Genomic DNA, 26,904 nt, shown 5'->3' with positions numbered 1-26,904 from the left:
ATTCGGATGAAGACATTTTGGATCCACGCAAGCGCAGAATTATGCGTAGAAGAGACCAAGTAAGGACATATTACAGGAGATAAGAGAGGCCACCTGTGTTTGGGTGAGGCTCCAGTAATTAAGGCTGCTGCTATAAATAGCAGCATGTGGTTTGGCCGTTGTAGAAGCGTATCTGATCGCAGTTCGTCAGGAATCCTGTGTTGCTGGTTTCTGGAATTTGTTTGTTGATTTTTCACGCCTTTGAAAACAAAGCAGAGCAACATGTGTGTGTGTGTCTCACTTCATTGGAAGAAGAAGGGGTGTGAATTTTCTTCACAGTTGCTAGCTAAGTACTTAAGGACTGCTTAAGGTTAATTGTACAGACTACCAGGTTGTTTTGGGACGAGTGCTCTTTGCAATACAAAAAGAGTGCTTAGTTTATTTTGAATTTTGGGATAAAGAACATTGTTTTGAATTTTCAAACGTGTGTGTGTCTGAAATTTGTATCCTGGAATTTTCGGGAGGCTCCTACCAGAGAGCCCGGCAGAACACTACCGTACCATTATTTCCATGTACAACAATTATACTTTCTTCAAAAATATGTTATATATATTCTGTTCGGCAATGCTGCGAAACGAAATGTCTCCTACATCTTACTTTTGGGGGGATGCCTTATATTAGACAATTGTATGAAACCTCTCCTATGTCTTACTTTCAGGGATGACTTATTTTTGGGGAAACAGGGTACATGCTGTGTCAACTGCAGATTTCAGGTAGTCTTCAGAGGCAGTCCCATAAAGAGCACATTGCAGTAGCCTAGGTGAGTGAAAATGAGCCTGTGGGCAAAGATCTCTTAGCCACCACTTCCACCTGCTCAACTTAGCAGCCACGTCAAAACCAGAAGTCTTTGAAGTCACAGATCTGATCCTTCATGGAAGCGACACTGAGGCTCACACAGATTTTGTAACTATTGTGGCCTGTTGACCGCTGTCTCCTCCAGCAACCGAATCAGAGGAGGAGGAGGCATGGGGCTCAGGATCAGAAGTGAGGCAACCTGAGAGCTTTGAGGGAGAAGAAGGAATGCAACAGGTAGAGTGACTGTAGATCTGTAGGTCAGCGGTTCAGATCTCATCACCGGCTCAAGGTTGACTCGGCCTTCCATCCTTCCGAGGTGGGTAAAATGAGGACCCGGATTGTGGGGGCAATATGCCGGTTCTGCTAAATAGTGCTATAAAATATGGGCAAAAATTTATGATCGGTTAAAGAAAAGAGCAACAAAGAAATAAATAAAAATTTACGCAAAGCAACACGTCAAATAAAAGAATTGAAAAATTAATACTATGTGAAAGAAGTAAAATTCTCTGATCGAACACCTAAAAAGTGGGGAAACTTTCATTTCCAAAATGTTGTATGTGTATGTTTCTGCGTATGTTTTTTCTTTTTTATGTTATATTTGAAAAAAAACAAATAAAATAAAAAAAATAAAAAAGTGCTATTGCTAACATGTTGTAAGCCACCCTGAGTCTAAGGAGAAGGGCGGCGTAAAAATCGAATAAATAAAATGAATGAACGAATGAACGAACGAATGCAGCTGGCAGAGAAATAGTGACAGAGATGTAGCCTGAGTCATCCATCAGTCCTCAAATGGAGAGTTAACAGCCACCAGGTCTGGAAGTGAGTGATGAGAAAGAAGACGAACAGCTGGGTCGAGTGCCTGACATGCAGGGGTGCAGAAGACAGAAGAGAGGAGAACAGTGGAAATCCATGGGCCGAATCTGGGGAAGGAAGGAAGAGCCACTCCTGCTAGTGAAGCCTCACTCTAGCTCTGGAGATCAAAGGCAGACAACTATTCATCTTCCGGCCGGTGGGACTTGTTAGCCTGTGGTGAGAGAGAAAAACGTTTGTTTTGCTGGGATGCCGGCACTCCTAATTAAAGGACTCTTTGAGTTCACTTCAGAGCGTTTGTCGTGTTTGGGGAGCTGGGTCAGAGCAGGAGCTCAGAATTCTCTTTGAAAAATAATGACAGTTGCCATTACTGTGATTCAAGCATCCTGTGTTCTGATGCGTTTTTGTTTCTAGCGGCAACAAATACTTGCCTGCGAGGGGGGGAAAAGTGATCTTAATTGGACATCTGCCTGGACCAGAGCTGTTTGGCCTAGAAAGCAATTTATGTAAAGGAAGTAGCTTGGTGTCGTACTTCTCATTGTTCCTATCACCCATCTCCTCCCACTTAACAACAGTATGGCTGTAAGGTGTTGCTTGTATCCTTATGATTTATATTTATATTGATTGTTTCCTGATTGCTTATTTGTACCCTATGACAATCATTAAATGTCGTACCTCATGATTCTTTGCAAATGTATGTTTTATTTTATGTACACTGAGGGCATCTGCACCAAAGCCCTCCATGGCACCGGACCAGATTATCTCAGGGATCGCCTTCTGCTGCACGAATCCCAGCGACCAGTTAGGTCCCACAGAGTGGGCCTTCTCCGGGTCACGTCAACTAAACAATGTTGTTTGGCGGGGCCCAGGGGAAGAGCCTTCTCTGTGGCGGCGCTGGCCCTCTGGAACCAACTCCCCCCAGAGATTAGAATTGCCCCCACCCTCCTTGTCTTTCGTAAGCTCCTTAAAACCCACCTCTGCCATCAGGCATGGGGGAACTGAGATACTCTTTCCCCCTAGGCCTTTACAATTTATGCATGGTATGTTTGCTTGTAGGTATGATTGGTTTTAAAATAAGGGGTTTTTAGTTGTTGTAGTATTGGATTTACATGCTGTTTTTATTATTGTTGTTAGCCGCCCCAAGTCTACGGAGAGGGGCGGCATACAAATCCAATAAATAAATAAAGACACTTGGCCAATAAAGAATGTCCTGTCCTGTTCTGTCCTGTCCTATTTAAGGTGCTGATTTAGAAATCAGCAGACTCTTGGTTTCTAGAGCAATGTTTCCCAACCTTGACCACTTGAAGATATCTGGACTCCAGCTCCCAGAATTCCCCAGCCAGCATTCGCTGGCTGGAGAATTCTGGGAGTTGAAGTCCAGATATCTTCAAGTGGCCAAGGTTGGGAAACACTGTTCTAGACCTTCCTTAGGAATGAAAGCCATGTGAGTGAGTTTGGATCAGTCGCCAGCGGACTATGAGTTCTAGTTCTGTTTTACTCATGAAAGCTGATTGGGTGACTTTGGGTCAGTCCCTCTTTCATCCCAGCTCACCCAAGGATTGGGCAGCATAGAAGTCGAATAAAAATAAAAAAGAATCACAAAAGGATGGAATGTATGGTTCTTCATAATAGAGTAGCACGGAAAATTCAATTTATGATATTTAAACATTCACTTCATATGTGTAGAAGTACTTCGTGCTTGCTGTTTTCCATTACTACTGTATTTACGGGAGAGCATCCGATGTCCTGTGATACTATATGCTTCAATATGGTCCACTTTATTTACACAGGCTTTGATTCCGATAATTCTTCAGGAGAATTCTCAGAAGCAGTTCACAAAGTTGATGATGATCAGCAGAGTAACAGGACTGGAAAGCACAATGGCGGTGGGCCAGTACAAGAGAACGGAATCAAGAAACACAGGTACATTCGCTGAAACTGACCAACCAAGGCCTCACATTAGTAAAATACTTGGTTTGCTTGGGGATTTTTACTAAGATGAGACTATGTTTTGAGAATGAGCAGTGTGTAGACTTCATACTTGTGTATGGACTTTTTTTTGCTTTTTAATTGTCTTAATACATAAAAAATATTACATTGATATATAAACTACAATGAGCGAAACGGTGGGCAGTTTTGGAGGGTTTTCCAACAGCAATGAGCCGGGGTGGCACAGCAGGTAGAGTGCTGTACTGCAGGCCACTGAAGCTGACTTGTAGATCTGAAGGTCAGCGGTTCAAATCTCATCACCGGCTCAAGGTTGACTCAGCCTTCCATCCTTCCGAGGTGGGTAAAATGAGGACCCGGATTGTGGGGGCAATAGGCTGGCTCTGTTAAAAAAGTGCTATTGCTAACATGTTGTAAGCCGCCCTGAGTCTAAGGAGAAGGGCGGCATAAAAATCAAATGAATGAATGAATGAATGAATGAATGAATGAATGAATGAATAAATAAATAAATAAATAAATGGTTGATTCTGAAGTTCACCGTCAAAAATGGGAAGTGGGAATGCTACACTTTGAGAATCATATTCCACAAACAAACTAAAAAATACAACGGTAATTCATTCCGGAAGTTGTGACAAATTCTAAAACCGACCACTACCTAAAAAATAACGAGACTTACTGTGTAACCCGATATTTCGGTCAAGAAATAGTGAGTGTCAAGGTAGCTGACACCAGCAAGTTCTTCCTTACACGTCAACTACTAGGGGAAAGATGAGTGCCAGGAGAACATTCCTGCTTCAAAATATGTCGAATAGCGAATTCAACAAGTTTTGAAGCAGTCGAGTACTGAGGTAAAATGTAAGTCCTTCAACTTTAGTTGGATTAAATCAGAGTTCGTCAATCTTGGTAACTTTAAGACTTGTGGCTGGAGAATTCTAGGATTGAAGTCCACAAGTTTTAAAGTTCCAAATGTTTGGGGACCGTTGGATTAAATGAATAAAAGTATTGATTTTAATTACTTAGTTGTGTGAGGGTTTTTTTTATTCCAGAATGATCTAAAACAGTGTTTGTCAACTTTGGCAACTGTAAGAAGATTGACTCCAACTCTCAGAATTCTCCAGCCAACTATGTTACCTAAGGGATTCTGGGAGTTGGAGTCCAATCAAGGTTGAAAAACATTGATCTAAAAGAATGTTTAATTTTAAAGCTGAAGTTCTATTTGGACTTTGTTGGAAGAGTCCTGTTAGATTTGCTCCCATTTAGTTTTCATTTAAAAAGTGAACTAATAGAAAACTAGTTAAGTTCATTAGGTGATTTTACCTTATTGTTTAAGATTTACTTTGTGTTAAAAAAAAACCTTACCCTTTTCTTGGGAGACAAATGTCATTGTTCTCAATAGAGTTTGTACTAAATAATAAGTACATTTTCTAATTTTAGAAATTGCTATCATTGTGTTTAAAAGTGCACATACATTTGCACATGCCATTTTCTTCGAGTCAGGATAATGCTCATATACATTTACAATATTGCAAAGATAAAGCCAAAAGTGTTAGAAGAGTCTTAGTAAGAATTACTGAAAATATCACAACAGGTGGTTATTATGTTTGTACCTGTCACTTTAAAACTGTTCAACTGTAGAATTGAAGAAATCCGGAGAACAGCCTTTTATATTGACCTTTGCAGAGTAATATTTTATGGAAAGGTAGAGGACTCTAGTATTAATATGTCGATTATTCTTCCTGCAGAACATCTTTACCTGCCCCAATGTTTACTAGGAGTGATTTCAGTATCTGGAGTATCTTAAAAAAATGTATTGGATTGGTAAGTTGCTATGGTCTACTAGTATAGTTTGCTTAGTCTGTTAAATATAGTGTGGAAATAAATCAGATGGATGGAGTAATGTAAATACCGGTGAATACATACAGAAGGTAAATAAGGTTCCCTTGTTTCCTGATGGCTGACTGAACATCTATTACAGTGCTTTTCAGCCTCATCAACTTTAGGAACCCTGGCACAGTGGTTGGAATGCAGTATTGCAGGCTAATTCTGCTAATTGCCAGGAGTTCGATTCTCAGCAGCTCAAAGTTGAGTGGGCCTTCCTCCTTCTGAAGTTGGTAAAATGAGGAGCCAGATGGTTGGGCACAATATGTGATCCCCTTATATAGAGTGCTGTTGAGACCACATTTGGAATACGGTGTTCAGTTCTGGAGACCTCACCTACAAAAAGATATTGACAAAATTGAACGGGTCCAAAGACGGGCTACAAAAACGGTGGAAGGTCTTAAGCATAAAACGTATCAGGAAAGACTTCATGAACTCAATCTGTATAGTCTGGAGGACAGAAGGAAAAGGGGGGGACATGATCGAAACATTTAAATATGTTAAAGGGTTAAATAAGATTCAGGAGGGAAGTGTTTTTAATAGGAAAGTGAACACAAGAACAAGGGGACACAATCTAAAGTTAGTTGGGGGAAAGATCAAAAGCAACGTGAGAAAATATTATTTCACTGAAAGAGTAGTAGATCCTTGGAACAAACTTCCAGCAGACGTGGTTGGTAAATCCACAGTAACTGAATTTAAACATGCCTGGGATAAACATATATCCATTGTAAGATAAAATACAGGAAATAGTATAAGGGCAGATTAGATGGACCATGAGGTCTTTTTCTGCCATCAGTCTTCTATGTTTCTATGTTTCTATATGCTGATTCTGTAAACCCCTTAGAAAGGGATGTGAACCACTGTGAAGCAATATATAAGTCTTAAGTCAAGGTTCGACAAACCCAGGCGCCTGGTCGCCAGTGGCGCCTAGAAAATGTTGCCTGCTGTACTGTATGTCAGCGTTTCCCAACCGGTGTGCCGCCTGGGCAGGGCGCTGCGGTGCCTCTGACCTCTCCGCTCCTGCCCGATGCCGCGGTTTCTGGCGCTCTCCTGCTGGGTCCCAAAGAAGGAAGGCAGGAAGGAGAGCTCCATTCTTCGCGCCTTTTTCCCGCCTTCCTTCTTTGGGGCCCAGCAGGAGAGCGCCAGAAACCGCGGCATCGAGCAGGAACCGGGAGGTCGGAGGCACCGGCACGGCAGCGCCCGCCCAGCTGAAGGTTCCCTGTCGTCATCGGCAAGTGTCCTTTGGGGCCCCGGCGGGAGGGCACTGGCGGTGGGAGCGGGGGGGGGGGGGCCGCGGCTGCAGCGGCACAGGCAGTCGCGGGGAGATGGCGGGGGGAGCGGGGGGCGGCTAAAGCGGCCCCGGGCACCGTTCCCTGTACGCTTTTCCAGGGGCGCGCAGGGAGCCGCGGCCACCCGCCCGCCTACCGGATTTCCCTCCGCGCGGCTGGGGAGGTGGATTCGCCGCCCCCGCCAGCCCGATCTCCCTCCAGTGGCTGGTGACGTAGTTCTACCGCCCTCGCCAGCCTGATCTCCCTCCGTGGGGGGGTGGGGGGCGACGAACCGACGACCGGGGGCTGTCCGTCCGTGTTGGGTGGTGCAGGGCAGGCACAGGCAGCCCCAGGGGAGAACAAGGGAGGGAGAGAAAGGAAAGAGAGAGTAAGGGAGGGAGAGAAAATTGAATGAAGGAGGGAGAGAAAGAAAGAGTAAGAAGCAGAAAGGATAGAGAAAAAGGAAGAGAAAGGGAGGGGGAGAAAGGAAAGAGGGAGGAAGGGGGGGAGAGAAAATTGAATGAAGGAGGGAGAGAAAGAAAGAGTAAGAAGTAGAAAGGATAGAGAAAAAGGAAGAGAAAGGGAGGGGGAGAAAGGAAAGAGAGAGAAAGGGAGAGAAAGGGAGGGAGAGAAAATTGAATGAAGGAGGGAGAGAAAGAAAGAGTAAGAAGTAGAAAGGATAGAGAAAAAGGAAGAGAAAGGGAGGGGGAGAAAGGAAAGAGGGAGGAAGGGGGAGAGAAAGAAGATATGAAGGAGGGAGAAAAAGAAAGAGAGATAGGAAGGAAAGAGGGAGAGAAAGGAATGAGAGAGAAAGGGAGGGAGAGAAAGGGAATGAAAGAGGGAGAAGGGGTGAGAGATAGAAAGGATAGACAGAAAGGGAGAGAAAGGAAAGAGAGAAAGGGAGGGAGAGGAAGGAAAGAGATGAGAGAGGAAGGAGGAGACAGAGGGGGTGAAAGCGATGTCAGGTGGAGACTCGGCAAAAAACCAAGTTTGCTTAAAAAAAAATTCTGGCTCCTAAATTTTTTGGCTGGCTCCTAGATTCTGAACAACTTTGTCGACCCCTGTCTTAAGTGCTATTGCTAAGATGGCTGGACTTTAGCTTGTAGAATTGCACGGCTGGCTGGGCAATTCTGGGAGTTGAATTCCATCTTAAAATTGCTGAGGTTGAGAAACAGGCTATAATATATTTGAAATACAATGTCTATAAATTGGATAGGTGCACACGTTGAGCAGAATGGATAGATTAAGAAGTAAAAACAACACAACAGCAGTATAACTGTTCAAAGACTTCTTAGGTTGAAAGAAATTGGCAGCATAATGCATTGTGGCACTTGAAATAACATCCCTTCACATTACATTTTGTCTGATATTTAAGTATCAGCAAGCTGTAAGGCAGATATCTGTGGCTGATGGCTATTAATTGACAGTTGTTTAAAATTTGCTTGTGGAATCAGAGTTTTGTATTTATCCCCCTTCTCACTACTTAGGAGCTGTCAAAAATTACCATGCCCATTGCCTTCAATGAACCCCTGAGCTTCCTTCAACGAATAACAGAATATATGGAGCACACATACCTCATTAATAAAGCAAACTGTTATTCTAACTCTCTAGAAAGAATGCAGGTAAGATATTTCATATTTTTATGGCCATGTTGTGGCTTCCTTCTCCTTCACACTGCATACTTCGTATCATGGAATAAGAATATTGTAAAGGTGGGACTGGGGTGGGGAAGAAGAGAGGGAGAGGGAGGGAGGGAAGAGGGAGAAAGAAAGGGAGAAAGAGAGCACATATAATACGTTTTCAGAGTAGCTAGGTCTTGGAAAGCTCAAAACCAAGATTGAAGGCTAGGTGGTGACTTAATTACAGTGTATAGTATTTTGGAGCTCTATAAAGCCTCTTCTAATGGAAAGCAGGTGTTCAGTTCAGGCCAGGAGAGGCAATTAGAAGTTTCCCTATCTGCAGAAAGCACCTAGCCGCAGATCCTCAGAATACCAAGGACTATAGGAGACATTTCCTGGTTGGACTGATATTAAAATCCTCTGACCCAGCACTCAGACAGGAACCTATAGATTGCTATTGTCTTTGTTGTTTGTTGAAACCTGTATGCCATCTGACTCTCAATACCTTTGGGCATCTCCCAACACTGAAACCAAGAAATTGCAATGCAGTCAATAAAACGTTAAAAGATAAATAGTTGTAAATGCAATAGGCCATGTGGCGTGAATCAGAAAATGTCCATTGTTTGTTTGTTTTCACGCTGGTTTGCTCAGTTCCCCAAAGTTACCTTTGCTGTCCCTGTCAGACTTGATTGATTATTTCTCCCTCTCGGATGAAGCTCTGGGTCTCTATATCTTAATTCAATTAACTTAATTTCCAGGTAGCCACACTGTCTTATGTATGAAAATACAAACCATGCACTGCAATTTAGAAGAAATTTCCTGACAGAACAATTAAATCAGTGGAAATCCAGAAATTGCGAATGCTGCAACACTGGAATTTAAAAAAGAGATTGGACAAGCATTTTTCTGAAATGGTATAGGGCAGGTGTCGGCAACCCGCGGGTCCAAAACCACTTGTGGCTTTTTGCGCCCTCTGCTGCGGCTCTCTGTCCCGTCAGTGGCTGGCGCCCCCGTTGCCCTTCCTTCCCTGTCATTCTTTGCTTGGACTGAAATGGTAAGGGTGATGGCAGGAGATGAAAAGCATCTGGGCCTGATTTTCTGGTGCCTCATTCTTGCTGCAGTGTCTTCTGATCCTTGTTGGAGCTGGGCATGCCTTGGTCGCTTGGGAAGACATGCAACCTCCTCTTCAGTCCGAGACACTGGCCCGACCCGGCCGCAACCGATGCAGGCCTCACTAACATGAGAGCTGGCAGGGTGGGAATAATAATAATAATAATAATAATAATAATAATAATAATAATAATGGACTGATACTGGCGGCACAAGAACAGGCCATTAGAACAAATGCTGTCAAATCCAGAATTGAAAAATCAACAGACGATCCAAAGTGCAGACTCTGTAAAGAAACAGATGAAACAATCGATCACATACTCAGCTGCTGCAAAAAGATCGCACAGACTGACTACAAGCATAGACATGATGCTGTGGCACAGATGATCCACTGGAACTTGTGCTGGAACTACCATTTCCCAGTGGCAAAGAACTGGTGGGATCATAAGCCCGAAAAAGTGGTCGAAAATGAGCAAGCAAAACTACTGTGGGACTTCCGACTTCAGACTGACCGAATTCTGAAGCATTAGGGGGAAAAAATCTGCTTTGAACAACAGACTGTTAGAATTAACAAATTAAGGCCAAGAGGTTAGTTGGTCTGATGTGAGGTTCGAACCTTATAATAATAAGAAAAAAACGCAGTAAAATAGTTGTAGGTCTACTTTTTGGAAGTGTGTTCATATGCGCTGAAAAAGATGAAATATAAGTTGGAATAATGGAGAACATTCAGGGAGGAATTATTCCAGAGGAAGCGGCAATAGGAATCTGTCTAAATCAGCCTTTTTATGAATGGAGGAGCTCTTTCCCCAGTAATCATTTTCTGAGTGAATCTATCATGTAGAACTAAGTGTGCCCACAGTGTTATTAGTATTTTCAGGATGCCGGTCACTCCCAATACTTTGGGGAAACTGGATAGGAGCATTTGGAAATTAACAATAATGTTTAATGATGTTGTTACATTACTAATTAAGAATGCAATGTGTTGTCATTTTCTCTTCTGTGGGAGAAATTCTTATCCATAATGCATCTTGCAGGCTGTTGCTGCTTTCGCGGTATCCGCTGTTGCCTCTCAATGGGAGAGAACAGGCAAACCATTCAACCCTCTTCTTGGAGAAACCTATGAATTAATCAGGTGAGGTTACAGTCTTAATTTGACTTTTTTTTTTTTCAATGTGCCACATCCGTCCTCTGCTCCTGGCCCAAAATAATACTTCCTGTGAATATAAATATTTAAAACAATAGCCAGATGCATGCCTGTTTCAAAATGGCAAAGGCTAATCTTACATAACAATATGCTTTCCAGATCTTTCGAAGTCATCCCTTGTAGAATTTCTAGCTGGAATGGCAATAGCAGTAGCATTTAGACATATATACCGCTTCACAGTGCTTTACATCTCTCTCTAAAGTAATGGTTCTCAACCTGGGGGTCGGGACCCCTTTGGGGGTCAAGCAACCATTTCACAGGGGTCGCCTAAGACAATGGGAAAAGAAAAATTTCCCATGGTGTTAAGAATAGAATAGAATAGAATAGAATTTTTTATTGGCCAAGTGTGATTGGACATGCAAGGAATTTGTCTTGGTGCATATGCTCTCAGCGTACATAAAATAAGATATACATTTGTCAAGAATTATGTGGTACGACACTTAGTGATTGTCATAGGGGTCAAATAAGCAATGAAGAAGCAATATTAATAAAAAATCTTAGGATATAAGCAACAAGTTACAATCATACAGTTAACATGGGAGGAAATGGGTGATAGGAATGATAAGAAAAACTAGTAGAATAGAAGTGCAGATTTAGTAGAAAGTCTGACAGTGTTGAGGGAATTATTTGTTTAGTAGAGTGATGGCGTTCGGAAAAAAACTGTTCTTGTGTCTAGTTGTCTTGGTGTGCAGTGCTCTGTAGCGACGTTTTGAGGGTAGGAGTTGAAACAGTTTGTGTCCAGGATGTGAGGGGTCAGTAAATATTTTCCCCACCCTCTTTTTGACTCGTGCAGTATACAGGTCCTCAATGGAAGGCAGGTTGGCAGCAATTGCTTTTTCTGCAGTTCTGATTGTCCTCTGAAGTCTAAAGCTAAAGCTTCTATTCTGGCACCTTGAAACATATTTTTACAATTCAACCAATCAGGCGTTTACAACTGGAAGCATCCCTCTGAACTTCCTGCCAATCAGCTTAAAGCTCTGTTGGGAGAATTGGCAGTAGACTTATGGTTGGGGTCTGCGGAGAGGGGCGGCATACAAATCTAAATAAACATAAACATAAACAAACATCACAACATGAGGAACTGTATTAAGGGGTCGCGACATTAGAAAGGTTGAGAACCACTGCTCTAGAGACTGAGTGGTTTATAGAGAGTAAGCATATTGCCCCCAGCAATCTGGGTCTTCATTTTATCGACCTTTGATGAATGGAAGGCTGAGTCAACCTCGGCCATAGCATGATAGGTAAATATTGTGTAAATTTCAGTCTGCTGCTTTTATGGCAGACCAGGTTAGGAATAGAAACGTTTTGAACCTGAAGAAGCGAAAGGGAAATGACCTACAAAGGATGAAAACCAGGGACGTCTGGAAGTATTCTCTAGTGCAGGGGTCTCCAGCTTTGCTGGCTGAGAAACTTTGGGAGTTGGTCCATAAGACTTAAAGTTGCCTGCTCTTAGGTGATCCCCTCTTGAGTAGCCCATCTCCAAGTTTTGACTGGTATAACAAGTGGCCTTTCATAAAGTCTTGTTCTGTTTTTTGAGCATTGAAGTTGCCCAGTGCAAATGAGTGCTCTTAATATTTCTACTATTCCAATATTTGTAACTCAAGTTTGAACTGTGGGGTCCATTATGCTCTCTGAGCTTGGTTGTTTTCTTGCAGTCATTTCATTACCAAACTAGGTAACATCATCAATGCAGCAAAGCCGGTAATTGATATTGGCAATATAGGAATGAAACAAGAAGATAAGGAAGCTGTTATAAGTGATAGACAAATGTTTGACCTCAGTGATAATTAGAAGCTTTTCTTTTCAATATACAGTGGTACCTCTACTTACAAACTTAATTCGTTCCGTGACCAGGTTCTTAAGTAGAAAAGTTTGTAAGAAGAAGCAATTTTTCCCATAGGAATCAATGTAAAAGTAAATAGTGCGTGCGATTGGGGAATCTCCCAGGAGGCTTCTCCCTGTCTTTTCCAGCCCTGTTTCCTCCCAGGAGATTCCTAGAGAAGCCCCAGAGAGGCTTCTCCCTGCCTTTTCTGGCCCTGTTTCCTCCCATGATATTCCTAGAGAGGCCCCACGGAGGCTTCTCCCCGCTTTTCTGGTTACAGTTTCGGAGGCTCGGGTTTGTAAGTGGAAAATGCTTCTTGAGAAGAGGCAAAAAAATCGTGAACACAAGTTCGTAAGTAAAGGTGTTCTTAGGTAGAGGTACCACTGTAGTGATTTATACTGATGATCACTTTTTTTTTTAAATTTCTAGGGAGGATTTAGGTTTTAGGTTAATTTCTGAACAGGTCAGTCATCATCCACCTGTCAGCGCTTTTTACTCTGAAGGCTTAAACCAGGACTTCATTTTTCATGGCTCAATTTATCCTAAGTTGAAGTTTTGGGGGAAGAGCGTAGAAGCAGAACCCCGGGGAACCATAACATTGGAGCTGATAAAGTAAGTATAACTCTTCTTTCCTGTCTGGGGTATTTCATTTTAATAGCTATCTCTGCCAAGGAATTTTCATTTGTTGATCTCTTTCTGGATGGTGTTTGCAAACAAGGCCTTAAGTTTCTGTAACTCAGATACCCAAAATATAGGTAGTATTGAGCACACTTAACACTAATTATAGTGAGCTTCGTGGTTCTCCTGCAGATGCGTCCTTCCTAAATGAGATCCCATTATCAGTGCGCTGCATCCCATTGATGAATGATGCTTTATATAGCTGCTATTTGTTTATATGTAGTAATTAGTTTATTTTTGGCTGTTAAATGCCAGTCTGTTTAAAACGAAATCTAATTATTGCAGTAAGACGTGGTGAGAGCCACATAGTAATAAATATACCTGCTTTGTGGCTTTGCATGATATTTTTAGGGAACCCAAAGGAGCTTTTTCAAGATGCAATTGGGAGTTCTGGGTTTTTGGGGTTTTTTTGAAGACGTTTCGCTTCTCATCCAAGAAGCTTCAGAGCAGAAGAAACATCCAATTGCCTCTTGAAAAAGCACCTTTGGGACAACTATCACCTTTCGATGGATTGTTTGTATAACCTTCACCAGAATTATGCTTTTTAGCTTCTTGTTTCCCCGTTTCCCTTTTAGCTGTTTCTCTTTTGGGATGCATTTCCCCTTTTTCCTCTTTACTCTTTCTGTACCACTATAAATGTCAGTGGCATTGTCTAAATGAATTTTATTTCTGTCTTCTTTTTCCTCCTTATTAGTTTCTTGTTTCTCATTTGTATTCTCTTTTACCAATCCTTGCTTTTTATTTTCATATTCTTTTTGCTCATTCTTAACTTCTTGCTTCTCACTTGCAGACATAGAAACATAGAAGACTGACGGCAGAAAAAGACCTCATGGTCCATCTAGTCTGCCCTTATACTATTTCCTGTGTTTTATCTTAGGATGGATATATGTTTATCCCAGGCATGTTTAAATTCAGTTCCTGTGGATTTACCAACCACGTCTGCTGGAAGTTTGTTCCAAGGATCTTTCAGTAAAATAATATTTCCTCATGTTGCTTTTGATCTTTCCCCCAACTAACTTCAGATTGTGTCCCCTTGTTCTTGTGTTCACTTTCCTATTAAAAACACTTCCCTCCTGGACCTTATTTAACCCTTTAACATATTTAAATGTTTCGATCATGTCCCCCCTTTTCCTTCTGTCCTCCAGACTATACAGATTGAGTTCATGAAGTCTTTCCTGATACGTTTTATGCTTAAGAGCTTCCACCATTCTTGTAGCCCGTCTTTGGACCCGTTCAATTTTGTCAATATCTTTTTGTAGGTGAGGTCCCCAGAACTGAACACAGTATTCCAAATGTGGTCTTTTTTACTTATTTCCTGTTCTATATGTTTCAACAGTTTTTCTGGCTCTACAATACCTTTAAATGTGCAGTTTTTAACATCCCCAAAAATTATTCAAACATCCCAAACTCTCAATTTCAATTTATCAATTTTTCTACTTTTATATTATGCTACAATTATTTAACTCCCTCTTTTCAATTTCAGTTTCCAGTCCCAATTTTAGTTCAATTCAAAAATTGTATATCTTCCACAGCCAAAGAAAGCCTAAATCAGACAATGAAAGCAACCAGACACTTTTTAAAAATTTTCACAAATCAATTTATCTTAGTCAAGGTCAGTCTTTATCTGTGCTTTTCTGTATCTTGCACTTGCTTCCTCCTGCAGATGACTCAAATCCCTGTACTGTCTATTATTCACTTACTTGTCAAGAATATAAATTTTTAAAAAATCCATTCAAGAAGATAAAAACATTTTTTTTATTCTCAAGATCTTCTCTTTTATTCTTTTAAAACTTCTTTACTTCCGTTTCTAATCCACAGAAACTTTGGGCTTTGCCTACTTCAATCCCACTTTTCTCTTCCTGTATTCTGAATCTTCAGTAGCTGCTTCTTTAATCTTTTTAAATTGTTTAGAATCCAAATTTAAAATTTTCTTTACTCATAAATTGGGCAGTCTCTCTCCGGGTTCCAACACTTTATCCAAAAACCGCTCCTGCTCAAAATCTTAGTCTTGTTGCCTCAGCTCCAGAGCACTCATTGAAGGATGGCCGCCACCTTCACTGTCGGTTTGAAGAGCTTGTTTCTGACCCGCCACCAAACTTGCCTTGCTCCCCCACGGTCGTCCAAAACACCTCTTCTTATTTGCCGTCCCTTCAGGATGGTTCCGGTCCAAAGACAACCCCCCGAGAGCAGTTTGTTCGGTTGGGTTTTCACGAAGCTAGTTAGAGCTTCTATTTTCTTTCTATTTTCCCAGCTAGTATTGCTCCAGTGCTTCCCGTTCCTCTTGTCTGTCTCTTGTAACTTTGAATGATCACTAATGGTATGACTATAAGTTTGAGGACTATAACCTGTAACCATGTTTTCAATCTCTTTTGCAGTGTCATCAGGAAAAATAAAAACAAATCTGTTTATTTACCTTTTATATTCTCTCTAGCACCCTTTTCATGCCCATCATACACACTCCGGGCTCAAGCATACAGTGCGAAAAGCAAGTGTACATTAAATGATGAATTGGAGTAGATAGATGTCAGTTGTTTCAAATACTCCCCTCCTTTTCAATTTATTTTCCAAGCATCTGATCATCCTTTTCTCCTTCACTTACAGACACCGTGAAGCTTACACTTGGACTAATCCTACCTGTTGTGTACATAATGTAATTATTGGCAAGCTCTGGATAGAACAGTATGGAACATTAGAAATTATAAATCACCGGTAAATTTTCATTTATATCACTCTGTGTTTTCTAATACTTGCCAAATGTAATACAGGGTTATTCAGGAAGAATGAACTGTTTTCATAACGCAACATTTTATTAAAGAGAAAAGTAATACAAAACTCCAGCCAAGTCACAATTATTCTACTCACAATCAACTTCTATTTCCTGTCTTACAAGTGTTCTATGTGGCCACCACCTGCAGCATGGGCAGCATCAATGTGATAAGAGAATTCCTCCCAGGCGTGTATCATCGTATCAGAATCCACTGTTGTTATTCGATGCTTAAGGTCATTGAGATTAGTGGGTAGTGGTGGAACATAAATATGATCTTTTACATATCTCCACAAGAAAAAATCACATATAGTTAGGTCTGGAGATCTCACAGGCCAGGAACAAAGAGCAAGGTCTTGGGCCCCCTTCTGATCAATCCATCATTGCGGCATTCCAAATGTAAATAAACATCGTCCCTGTGTCACCCATTCAAAACTTATCTAAGTTTTGAATGGCTGACCCCTTTGAAAACCTCTTTCAAATGGTCATTGACTCATTACATTACAATGCTTGAGAACTGAAGCAATACATCATGAAATCTGTTCATTCTTTTTGAATAACTGTGTATATATACCACTTGAAGGTGTAACCATCGTTGCCTATCTGGTTTGCCTCTTGTCAGAAGCAATTTGAGATACAAGGATGTAACGATTGGTTTGTGTGGATGTCTAACATCTCTCTTCTGTTTGTGTGGGAAGAGATGAGCCTGCCTTAAAGAAATGTCACATTTTTTCTAACCCTGGGGCAGAACATGTGAGAAATCTCTGCTACTGCTTGAGTTTTCCTGAAATGTTCCTTCTGGAGAGGTTTCTCCTATAGAAATTCTAAAGCTTCTCAACTTCAATAAATTGTTTAGGAGTTTGATGCAAACAATAATACAATGAAAAGTACTTCTAGTGCACGCTGCAGTGTTATTTTTTAAATTCAGTTTGGTTGAAAGATCTCTTCAAAGAAACCAATTTAAGCTCTGTCTCAAAGGTGCTTTTTCAAGAGGCAATTAGACTTCATTTGTTTTTCTTTGAAGACGTTTCGCTTCTCAATCATTCTTGGATGAGAAGCGAAACGTCTTCAAAGAAAAACAAGGAAGTCCAGTTGCCTCTTGAAAAGCATCTTTGATACAATCATGACCTGGGTGATTGAGAATCTCCATAGACAATTTAAATTCTGCTCTCCTTTGTCATTATGAAGTGAACATACAATCTAAGTATGAGGATAACCTTATATTTAGATGGATAATACATCTAGATATTATAATACAGCGTTCCCTCGATATTTCGCGGGTTCGAACTTCGCGGAAAGTCTATACCACGGTTTTTCAAAAAATATTACTTAAAAAATACTTTGCGGGTTTTTTTCCCTATACCACGGTTTTTCCCACCTGATGACGTCATATGTCATTGCAAAACTTTGGTCTACCTTTAATAAATATTTTTTAAATAAACTTTAATAAATAAACATGGTAATAATCTGAATGGTGCTAAGGGAATGGAAAATTGCAATTTAGGGGTTTAAAGTGTTAAGGGAAGGCTTGTGATACTGTTCATAGCCAAAAATAGTGTATTTACTTCCGCATCTCTACTTCGTGGAAATTCGACTTTCGCGGGCGGTCTCGGAACGCATCCTCCGCGAAAAGCGAGGGAACATTGTACATCTAGGTATAAGCTATACTTAGCTGCTGGTCTATTTTTGTCTTATTTATTCAACTTCTATGCCACCCAATCCCGAAGGACTCAGGTCTCTACTCTCTCCCCCCCCCCCCCAGTTCCCCAAAAGAGCTGGCCCACTCTCCCAAACAACAATAAAATTGCCCATGAGTGGTTACAATAATTAAAAGCACAGTGACATAGCAACATTATGAAACAATTAGACAGAGAGAGATCCAATTTGATGTAATGCAGAGGTCGCCAACCGTAAACACTCAAAGAGCCATTTCGACCCGTTTCCAACAGAAAAGAAAACACCAGGAGCCACAAAAACCTTTTGATGTCTAAAATGAAGATAATGCTCCATACATCTTTTTTTTTTACCTTTATGCTATGTAGAAAAAAACTATAGTATGTTGCTTTTATGAAATCATTGACTTTCTACAGAGAAATCACATTTTATTTCTGCGTGCAACAAAAACATTTTGAACTCCAAGAGAGAAAAAAAGATGGGCCGAATAGCTTGATAAATCACGTGCTGGCGGGTGTCGCACATTGGCGGTTGTGACACATATTTTGAGCGATGGAGCTGCAGCAGAGGGATGAAAGAGCCACATACGGCTCCAGATCCGCAGGTTGCAGAACCCTGAGCTAGATGCTCTCTCTCAGCCCAAATCCGTCTCACAGGGTGGTTATTATAGAGAAAATAGGAGGAAACTGGGTTCAATATGTTTGCTGCCTGGAGTTTATTTGTAACAACAGTAAAGGCGGGATACAAATAAAACTAAATAAAAAATCAATATGATGCAGATGCTGAATGGGGAGAAGCTTTTATTTTGCCTTGAAATCTTAGCACTATGTAACCTGTTTTCTTTTCCTTTTATAGTACTGGAGATAAATGTATTCTTAACTTTAAACCATGTGGACTGTTCGGTAAAGAGCTTCATAGAATAGAGGGCTACATTCAAGACAAAAAGTAAGTAATCTATCAGAATCATAGAATCGTAGGGCTGGAAGGGACCTTGGAGATATTATTTTTTTATTTTTTTATTTATTGGATTTATATGCCGTCCCTCTCTGAAAACCCGGGGCGGCTAACAGCAATCATAAACAGTGTACAATAATAATCCAATACTAAAAGCGAATTAAAAGCTCCTTAATATAAAAAACCAAACATTACATGCAAACATACCAAGCATACAATTGTAAAGACCTAGGGGGAAAAGGAATCTTAATTCCCCCATGCCTGGCGGCAGAGGTGGGTTTTAAGTAGCTTACGAAAGGCAAGGAGGGTGGGGGCAATTCTAATCTCTGGGGGGAGTTGGTTCCAGAGGGCCGGGGCCGCCACAGAGAAGGCTCTTCCCCTGGGTCCCGCCAAGCGGCATTGTTTAGTTGATGGGACCCGGAGAAGACCCACTCTGTGGGACCTAACTGGTCGCTGGGATTCGTGCCGCAGATCTAGTCCAACCCCCTCCAAAACAGGTGTGAATGGACCTAAGTGGTTACACACCGTCTTCCCATATGAAAAAGACTTTCACATTTGTTCTAGAGAAAAGAAACATACAAAAACCTGTACCAATTTGTGACGAAACAGTAGGGCCAAGATGGTGTACGAAGTCTTTCACATTTCTCCAATAACCGAGTTTCATTATAGGTAGTCCTTGACATACGACTGTAAAGAAGCCTGCCCGTTAATGTTATAAGTCATGACAGGTAGTAAAACAAGTCAGTCATGTGACTGGTGTGAAATTACAGTCTTTCTTGGGGTGGCCAGTACACAAACACCATGGTTGTTAAGGGAATGCTTCAGTCACTAAGTGAACCCATTGTTTGCTACGGCCCAGTTTTGCCAAAAACTGGACATCGGTGCCATAAGACTTCAGCAAAGCTGTTGTAAATATATGGTCACATGACCGTGGAACAGTTCCAAGAGCCGTAAATGAGGCTGCAGTGCTGAGTGATTAAAGTTCAGTCACGTGACTGTTGGACCTTTGAATCTGGGCCCTGAGTATCCCAGAAGGAAGGTCCAGCCATAAGTTGAGGGCTACCTGTACCATTTTAGAGTTTGGGATTTTTCATACTGTGTGCCACGAAGACTCTGCAGAATTAATGGGGAAAAAGCACTTTCCAAAAGGGACTGAAATGGAGAAATTTTTTCCCCTTTGGTGTTTGGGGATGGGGGCAAGCTTGTCATCCAACTTGTCAACTTTTCGGGTAACGCACTCATCAATAGCAGAACTCTGAGGCAGGTAAATTCCTCAAAGAAGATGTTTATTGGATACATCATAACGGGCGGTATTGGGTTGCTATTGGTATGGATAAGGAGGGTGCACTGAGAGGGAGAAGGAAGTGGGTGATAGATAGGCCTGCTAACAGTCAAAGCAAAAAGATTTCCTGTGGGAACCAAGGTCATCTAAACAGGTGGCTGTGGAAGGAGGACAGGAGTGACCGAGCAGTTTCATTGGACAATGTGACCAGTGACACTGGGAGGGGGGAACCTTTGCTCTTTTAATTAAGTGAAAACCACAGGAACTTTAACTGGCTGTGCCGTTATCGGGGTGGATTCTCAATTCCGCTGCTACCAGTGCGCTGTGCGCACAGCTTTGCTTCTGCTGCAGGTGCAGGTGTGCATCCCACAATATTTTGCTTCTACACATGCAGCAAAATTTCACGAGGAGACGCGCAATTTTGCTACCTCCACAGGTGCAGCAGCAAAATCGCAAGCCGCGACAGCGAGCGCAATTTAGCATTCCGGCTCGTAGCCCACCACTGGGTACAACACATAATGATTGTCATGGGGTCAAATAAGCAATGAGAAACAACCTATATTAATTAAAACCCTTAAGAATACAAGCAACAAGTTACAGTCATACAGTCATAGGTGTAACTACTGTAGTGATTTGCTTAGCAGCTATGGCAAGGTTGTAAAATGGGGCAAAACTCTCTTAGCCAACTGTCTGGCTTAGCAATGGGAATTTTGCGGGCTTCATTGTGGTCGTATGTTGAGGACTACTTCTGCCCCTAATTTAAAAAGATTAGAAACTCAACAGTGAATTTTATTATCAGTTCTTACAGTCTGGAATATGAAGAAAATTTTGTTTCTTTGTTTGTTGGTTGGTTGGTTGGTTGGTTGGTTGGTTGGATTGTTAGAGTTGAAAGGGACCATGTAGGTAATCAAGTCCAACCCCCAGCCTGAGCAGGAAACCCTATAGCACCCTAGCCAAACGGCAGTCCAGTCTCCTCTTGAAAGTGTCCAGAGTTGGGCAGCTCACAACCTCCGCGGGCAGGCTGTTATAGTTTATAGTTTATTAGATTTGTATGCCGCCCCTCTCTGAAGACTCCACTGGTTATAAATTATCTTAAAATTTGTCAACCCAGTCATTTCATTCTCATTTTCTTATACAATGGTACTTCAGTACTTATCATTAATTGGTTCTAGGAGGTATGATGACTGCCAAAAACAATCAGTATCAAGCACATTTTTCCCATAAGGAATAATGTAGTGAATCACAAGGCAGCCAAACACCGACCAATTCTAGCTTGTGCAAACAATGGGTACCGGGACAATTTTTGTTAACCTCAAAATGTGTTGATTACCAAATTTGATATGTTTTAAAGCAATTGACTTACCAAGATGCCCCCGTAACTAATTTTTCCTCACCTAATTTAATTTCTATTGTTTTAGAAACAAACTGGCTATTTTTCTCATAGAACATTTATAAGTAACTGTAATTTTGCTAAAGATCTAAAATGTAGAAGGTGTGAACTTAAGATGAGAGTATGTTGAAAGCTACTATAAGTTGTGTTTCTGCATTTTGAGGTTTTGTTCTTTTCAGCAAATGCAGATAATTATATCTTTCATTTATTTATTTATTTATTGGATTTGTATGCCGCCTCTCTCCATAGATTTCATATCACCTTAGGGTTTTTTGGCCACTCCTATTCCAGGTCATTTGATGAGGGAAAGAAAAATAACATTATAGAGTTGGTAGCTAGTTAGAGTGATAAATCCTCCATATTATAAAGTCTAATCTCATAATTGTTCATTAATCCCATAATTGTCCATTATCAACCCATGTTAAGAATTGTATTTCGTTTGTGCTGTTAGGGCTGAATTAGATTCTATCAGATTTTAAGTAGGCTGTAACGCAGAATCTGAGTAAACTAAAATGTATTTTAAAAACAGTAAGAAGAAGCTGTCAGTGATCTATGGGAAATGGACTGAATGTTTGTGGTGCGTTGATCCTTATTCTTATGAAAACTACAAGAAGAACGAGAAGAAAGGTGGCGATCAGAAGAAACCAAAGCCAGTAAGTTTTATAGTAGTGCGAGCTTGCACATCTTTTTAAGAGACTTGTTCTCTATGATACAGTGCAAATGAGGTGATTATTACTTAAATTATGATAAGGATACCATCACCTATTTTTTAAAATTCTGGGATTATCCCAAGGCTTTATCCAGTTAACTTGGGGATTACAGTTAGTCCTTGAATTATAACTGTAATTGAAACCAAAATTACGGTTGTGTTGTGCTGATCATTAAGAAATCTTCAGTGACTGTACCCATTCTACATAAAACTAATTTAAAAAATCAAATAAATTAATAACATAACAACATAACATAACAACAACAACACATGAGCACACAACAGATACAAACTTAAAGTAAATCGCTCCAAACTCCACTGCAGGGAATACGACTTTAGTAACCGAGTAGTTAATGCATGGAACTCACTACCTGACTCTGTATTATCATCACCTAATTCCCAAAACTTTACACTTAAACTATCCACTGTTGACCTCACCCGACTCCTAAGAGGTCAGTAAGGGGAGTGCCTACCGTCCCTTGTCCTAATGTTTCTTTCTTACTAGTATGATGTATATAAACATTGTTATATCTTTGTATACTATCCATATGTACTTGACAAAATAAATAACAAGCCATTTAATTGGGGCCATTCTGATCTGGGGGAATGATGTTCCAGAGAGAGGGATCTACCACGGAGGTATACCTTCCTTGGAGATGGGATCCACAAGATTCCCTGCCTCATTGCTTTGATGGGTCGGGTAGATGTGACTGGCAAGAGTCGTACCATCAGATAACCTGTTCCAAGCTATGAAATGCTTTAAAGGTGATAACCAGCATCTTGAATTGCACCTGGAAGCGAATCGGCAACCAATGCAGCTCCCCCAATAGAAGTGATACATGTGCACACTGGAGTCTGCACAAAATCTTAACGCTGCTGGATTTTGCACCAACTAAAGCTTCCAGATGCTCTTCAAGGGCAGCCCCAAATAGAGCACATTGCAAAACTGAAGACAGGTAGAACATGAGTGACTGTGAGTAGGGATTTTCATTACCCTATAAATGAACTTGGGTGCTCTTGTCTTTCTCCATTCTTCTTCCCATTTCCTTTTCTAAATTTGCTTTGTGATTTTTAAATCCTCCCCCAAGGGTATCCAAATTGGATAATGTCAGACAAAGATTTAGGAGCCCTTAAATCGGAGGCCTCCAAACGTAGCAACTTGTGGACTTCAATACCCAGAATTTCCCAGCCAGCATGGCTGACTGAGGAATTCTGGGAGTTGAAGCCGACAAGTTTTAAAGTTTCCAAGTTTGGAAATTCTCTGTCTTAAATCATAGCTTGCTGTTTAAGGTCTCCAGAACATTTGGTTTAAGGAACCAAGAAATGTTATGCCTAAATGGAAAGCCATCTGTGGTTTGAAAGTAGGTCTGAAGTTCCTTGGTGCTCTTTTGATTGAATATGTGTAATCATTTCATTTTAAGAGAGATGAACCTGAAAATGATGAAGCTGATGATATGCCAGAGGTTCAAGAAACTGTGCAAGTTATACCTGGCAGTAAGCTACTTTGGAGGATAAGCTCAAGGCCATCAAATTCATCACAGGTGAGCAGCTCTGAACATTGGAAGTAGATTTATGTATTATGTACTTGATTGAAAGCACATTACTGGATTAGAAAAAAAGCCTTTATATATTTCCTTTTAGAATATTAAAAGAGTTCAGTGAATAAAGGTTACAAGATGTAAAATGCTTGAAAATGTGTTAATTCTGATGCTGTAAAATTGCTTAATAGCCATGAGGTTTTTTAAAAAAAAACAACTGAGATGGAATTTATATTAATCCGAATCTCTTCCATAGTAGTGTATGGAATTTTTATTTTGTACCATCATGTCAGGGTCACAGAGATACGTGTTGTCCATGACAATTTGTCTCTAATATAGTCTTTCAGGATTTTTCAGTGATTCAACCTTTCCTTCCAAATATATAAATAGCGTAAATCCCAAGGGCAATAAATTAAATTTACTGCAATTCTTAATATAATCAGAATGCAAACTATTGCTGCATAGTTTGAACATACAATTACATTGTTATCAAGGACTGCCATAATAACACTGGCATATTAAAACAATTTATATGCAGTGTTGAGTGCCACTACATCTTTATTAAAGCTGGTGCAGCAGAGTAAACCAAATTAAAGATTGAGGGAGACAAGGGATTATCTTTATTAAATGCCATGTTGCAGTAGGTTGAGAAATGTATTTGTAATAACTCTAGACATTTAGAGGGCTACCAGATTATAATCCATAAACAAAGATGGTGCAATCCAAAATCTTCTTAGAAAACATTTTGTAAATTCAGTTAGCACAATATTTTTATTTATTAAGACAATTTATCTGGCCATCCAACTCACCCATGGTGACTCCAAATTGCAGAAATAAAACCCCAATATCCAGGGCCTTTTCGGCATCCAATTAAACTAAAACATCTGCAACTCTATGACATAATATCAATCATTGGTAGATATTGTCAAATACTTGTTTATTTTTTTAATAAATTCAGATTCACATGGATATTACTTCCTTTAGCCCCCAGTTAATGTTGCTGCAAATATTTTAATATGCTCAATCAAATTAATCAAGATACTGATCTATGGCATGCCTGTGTTGTAAGAATGTTCTCAGGTTTTAACATTGATGTAATATAAACCTCATAGAAAGATTAAATTATTGATTACAGATGTTATATAGGTGCCAGTAGGACTATAAAAATACTCTACCACAGTGTTTCCCAACCTTGGCAACTTGAAGATATTTGGACTTCAACTCCCAGAATTCCCCAGCCAACGAATGCTGGCTGGGGAATTCTGGGAATTGAAGTCCAAATATCTTCAAGTTGCCAAGGTTGGGAAACACTGCTCTACCATTTAGTGGGATACCCAATCGGTCTGAGGACTTTCTCCATTTCTATACCATCTCTGTATAGTGATTATGACAATTTATTTTCTATTTTTTTTAAAAAAAAAAAATCTTTCCCAATGCAATATGACCATTGAATGTGTGTGTGTGTGTGTGTATACACACACACACACACACACACACACACACATTTTTGGAGTGTAAGACAACTTTTTCCTTCCTAAAAGTGGCTGAAAATTTATACATTCTTATATTCCGAATGTAGCTTTTTTGAAGCTTTTTTCCCCAGCCCTAACTAGGTATTAACGATCTTCCGGGTTTCTTACTCCCTCTGAAGAAAGTTTTTCCCTGCCCTAAGTCTTTGCAGGATTGTTTTCATTCCTACTCACTCTGAAAAAGGTTTTTTTCAGCCCTAACAGGTGCTAACAATCTTCCTGGCTGGCAGCATTTATTTTTATTCCTACCCCCTCCAAAGCAATTTTTCCTGCCCTAAGTCTTTGCAGGCTTGTTTTCATTCCTAGTCCTTGTGAAAAATATTTTTTCAGCCCTAATCATGGGATAAAATAATGTACTGAAACTGAACAGATTAGGGATGCTAGCCAGATCCCGTCCCCAATTTTGTCCCCCAAAAGTAAGGTGCATCTTATAGTCCAGTGCATCCTATGCTCTGAAAAATATGATATGTATTTGTATTGTATTTGTATTTATTAGATTTGTATGCCGCCCCTCTCCGAAGACTCGGGGCGGTTAACAACAATATAAAAAGACAATGTAAACAAATCTAATATTAAAAACAATCTAAAAAACCCCAATTTAAAGAACCACTCATACATACAAGCATATAATGTATAAATTCTATAAGCCTAGGGGGATGGGAAATTTCAATTCCCCCATGCCTGACGACAGAGATGGGTTTTAAGGAGCTTGCGAAAGGCAAGGAGGGTGGGGGCGACTCTGATATCTGGGGGGAGCTGGTTCCAGAGGGTCGGGGCTGCCACAGAGAAGGCTCTTCTCCTGGGTCCCGCCAAACGACATTGCTTAGTCAATGGGACCCGGAGAAGGTCAACTCTGTGGAACCTAACCGGTCGCTGGGATTCGTGCGGCAGAAGGCTGAAGGTATGTATATGTTCACTCCCATATTTGGGTATACCAGGTGACTCAACGGAAAAACATTTAATTCCTCCCCTGGCTCAGCAGATAAGGGAGGAGAATTTATGGCTTATAGGTTAAAAGCACTGCCTAACAAGGCAAACAACCCAAGTTGGAACCCCAAAAGGGTTCTTTGTAAGTTGTTGTGTCCCAAGGTCAGGTGATCCCTTTTTGTGATCTTCTGACAAGCAAATTCAAAAGGAAACCTAGATTCACTTAACAACTTTATTACTAATTTAACAATTGTGTTCACTTATCTGACAAGAAAGATAGTAAAACTTCTCAATTGACAACATAAAATTTGGGCTTAATTGTGGTCGTAAATCAAGGATTACCTGTAATTGCATTTGGAATGTTGACTTTAATATAAGATTTGGGGAATTCACTATAAAACATTAATAGCTTTTTGTGGGAAACAGACTTACTTTGATTCATAACATCTGTTTCTGCTTCAGATGTACAATTTCACCAGTTTTACTGTCACTCTCAATGAATTGGAGAAGGGCATGGAAGATTTATTGGCTCCTACTGACTGTCGGCTAAGACCAGACATAAGGCATATGGAAAATGGAGAGTTAGGTATGTGTATGCAGACTGCCATTATTCTCAAAGATTAGAAACCTTAAGTAAAGCTATGTTTTTCTTACAGATCGTATGCCCATGTATCTTATCCTCTTCTCTCTATTTGGAGGATGGTTTGATCTTTTGAAGGATCCATCATAATACCTCCAAAGTGTTGAGTGCCCTTATAAAACATTGTTATGAAGTGTGTAATTTTGTAATGAAAATTATTGCATTTATGAGCGGAGAAGACTCTTTTAACTGTTCTTGAGCCTAATTGCATTGAATGCAATTGGTGTTATGGCTATCGCACTACAGTGTTCCCTTGATTTCCGCGGGGGATGCGTTCCGAGACTACCCACGAAAATTAAATTTCCGCGAAGTAGAGATGCGGAAGTA

At 40.5% G+C, this 26,904-nt stretch overlaps 1 protein-coding gene across 1 annotated transcript in view; it reads left to right on the top strand.

Annotated features, from left to right (window-relative positions):
• OSBPL2 (oxysterol binding protein like 2) overlaps positions 1 to 26,904 on the top strand; it is an 89,189-nt gene that overhangs the window by 49,066 nt on the left and 13,219 nt on the right. The window contains exons 3-12 of the mRNA XM_070744489.1: positions 3,435 to 3,567; positions 5,334 to 5,409; positions 8,225 to 8,359; positions 10,501 to 10,598; positions 12,922 to 13,104; positions 15,772 to 15,879; positions 18,464 to 18,553; positions 21,764 to 21,887; positions 23,365 to 23,484; positions 26,400 to 26,523. Of these exons, the coding sequence (XP_070600590.1) occupies positions 3,435 to 3,567; positions 5,334 to 5,409; positions 8,225 to 8,359; positions 10,501 to 10,598; positions 12,922 to 13,104; positions 15,772 to 15,879; positions 18,464 to 18,553; positions 21,764 to 21,887; positions 23,365 to 23,484; positions 26,400 to 26,523 (1,191 nt within the window). The remainder of the gene's footprint in view (positions 1 to 3,434; positions 3,568 to 5,333; positions 5,410 to 8,224; positions 8,360 to 10,500; positions 10,599 to 12,921; positions 13,105 to 15,771; positions 15,880 to 18,463; positions 18,554 to 21,763; positions 21,888 to 23,364; positions 23,485 to 26,399; positions 26,524 to 26,904) is intronic.

The sequence above is a fragment of the Erythrolamprus reginae genome, chromosome 3 (genome assembly GCF_031021105.1).
Source record: "Erythrolamprus reginae isolate rEryReg1 chromosome 3, rEryReg1.hap1, whole genome shotgun sequence".
In the NCBI taxonomy this organism is placed as follows: domain Eukaryota; kingdom Metazoa; phylum Chordata; class Lepidosauria; order Squamata; family Dipsadidae; genus Erythrolamprus; species Erythrolamprus reginae.
Note: the sequence above shows the minus strand (reverse complement) of the source record. Positions and strands in the feature narration are given on the sequence as shown.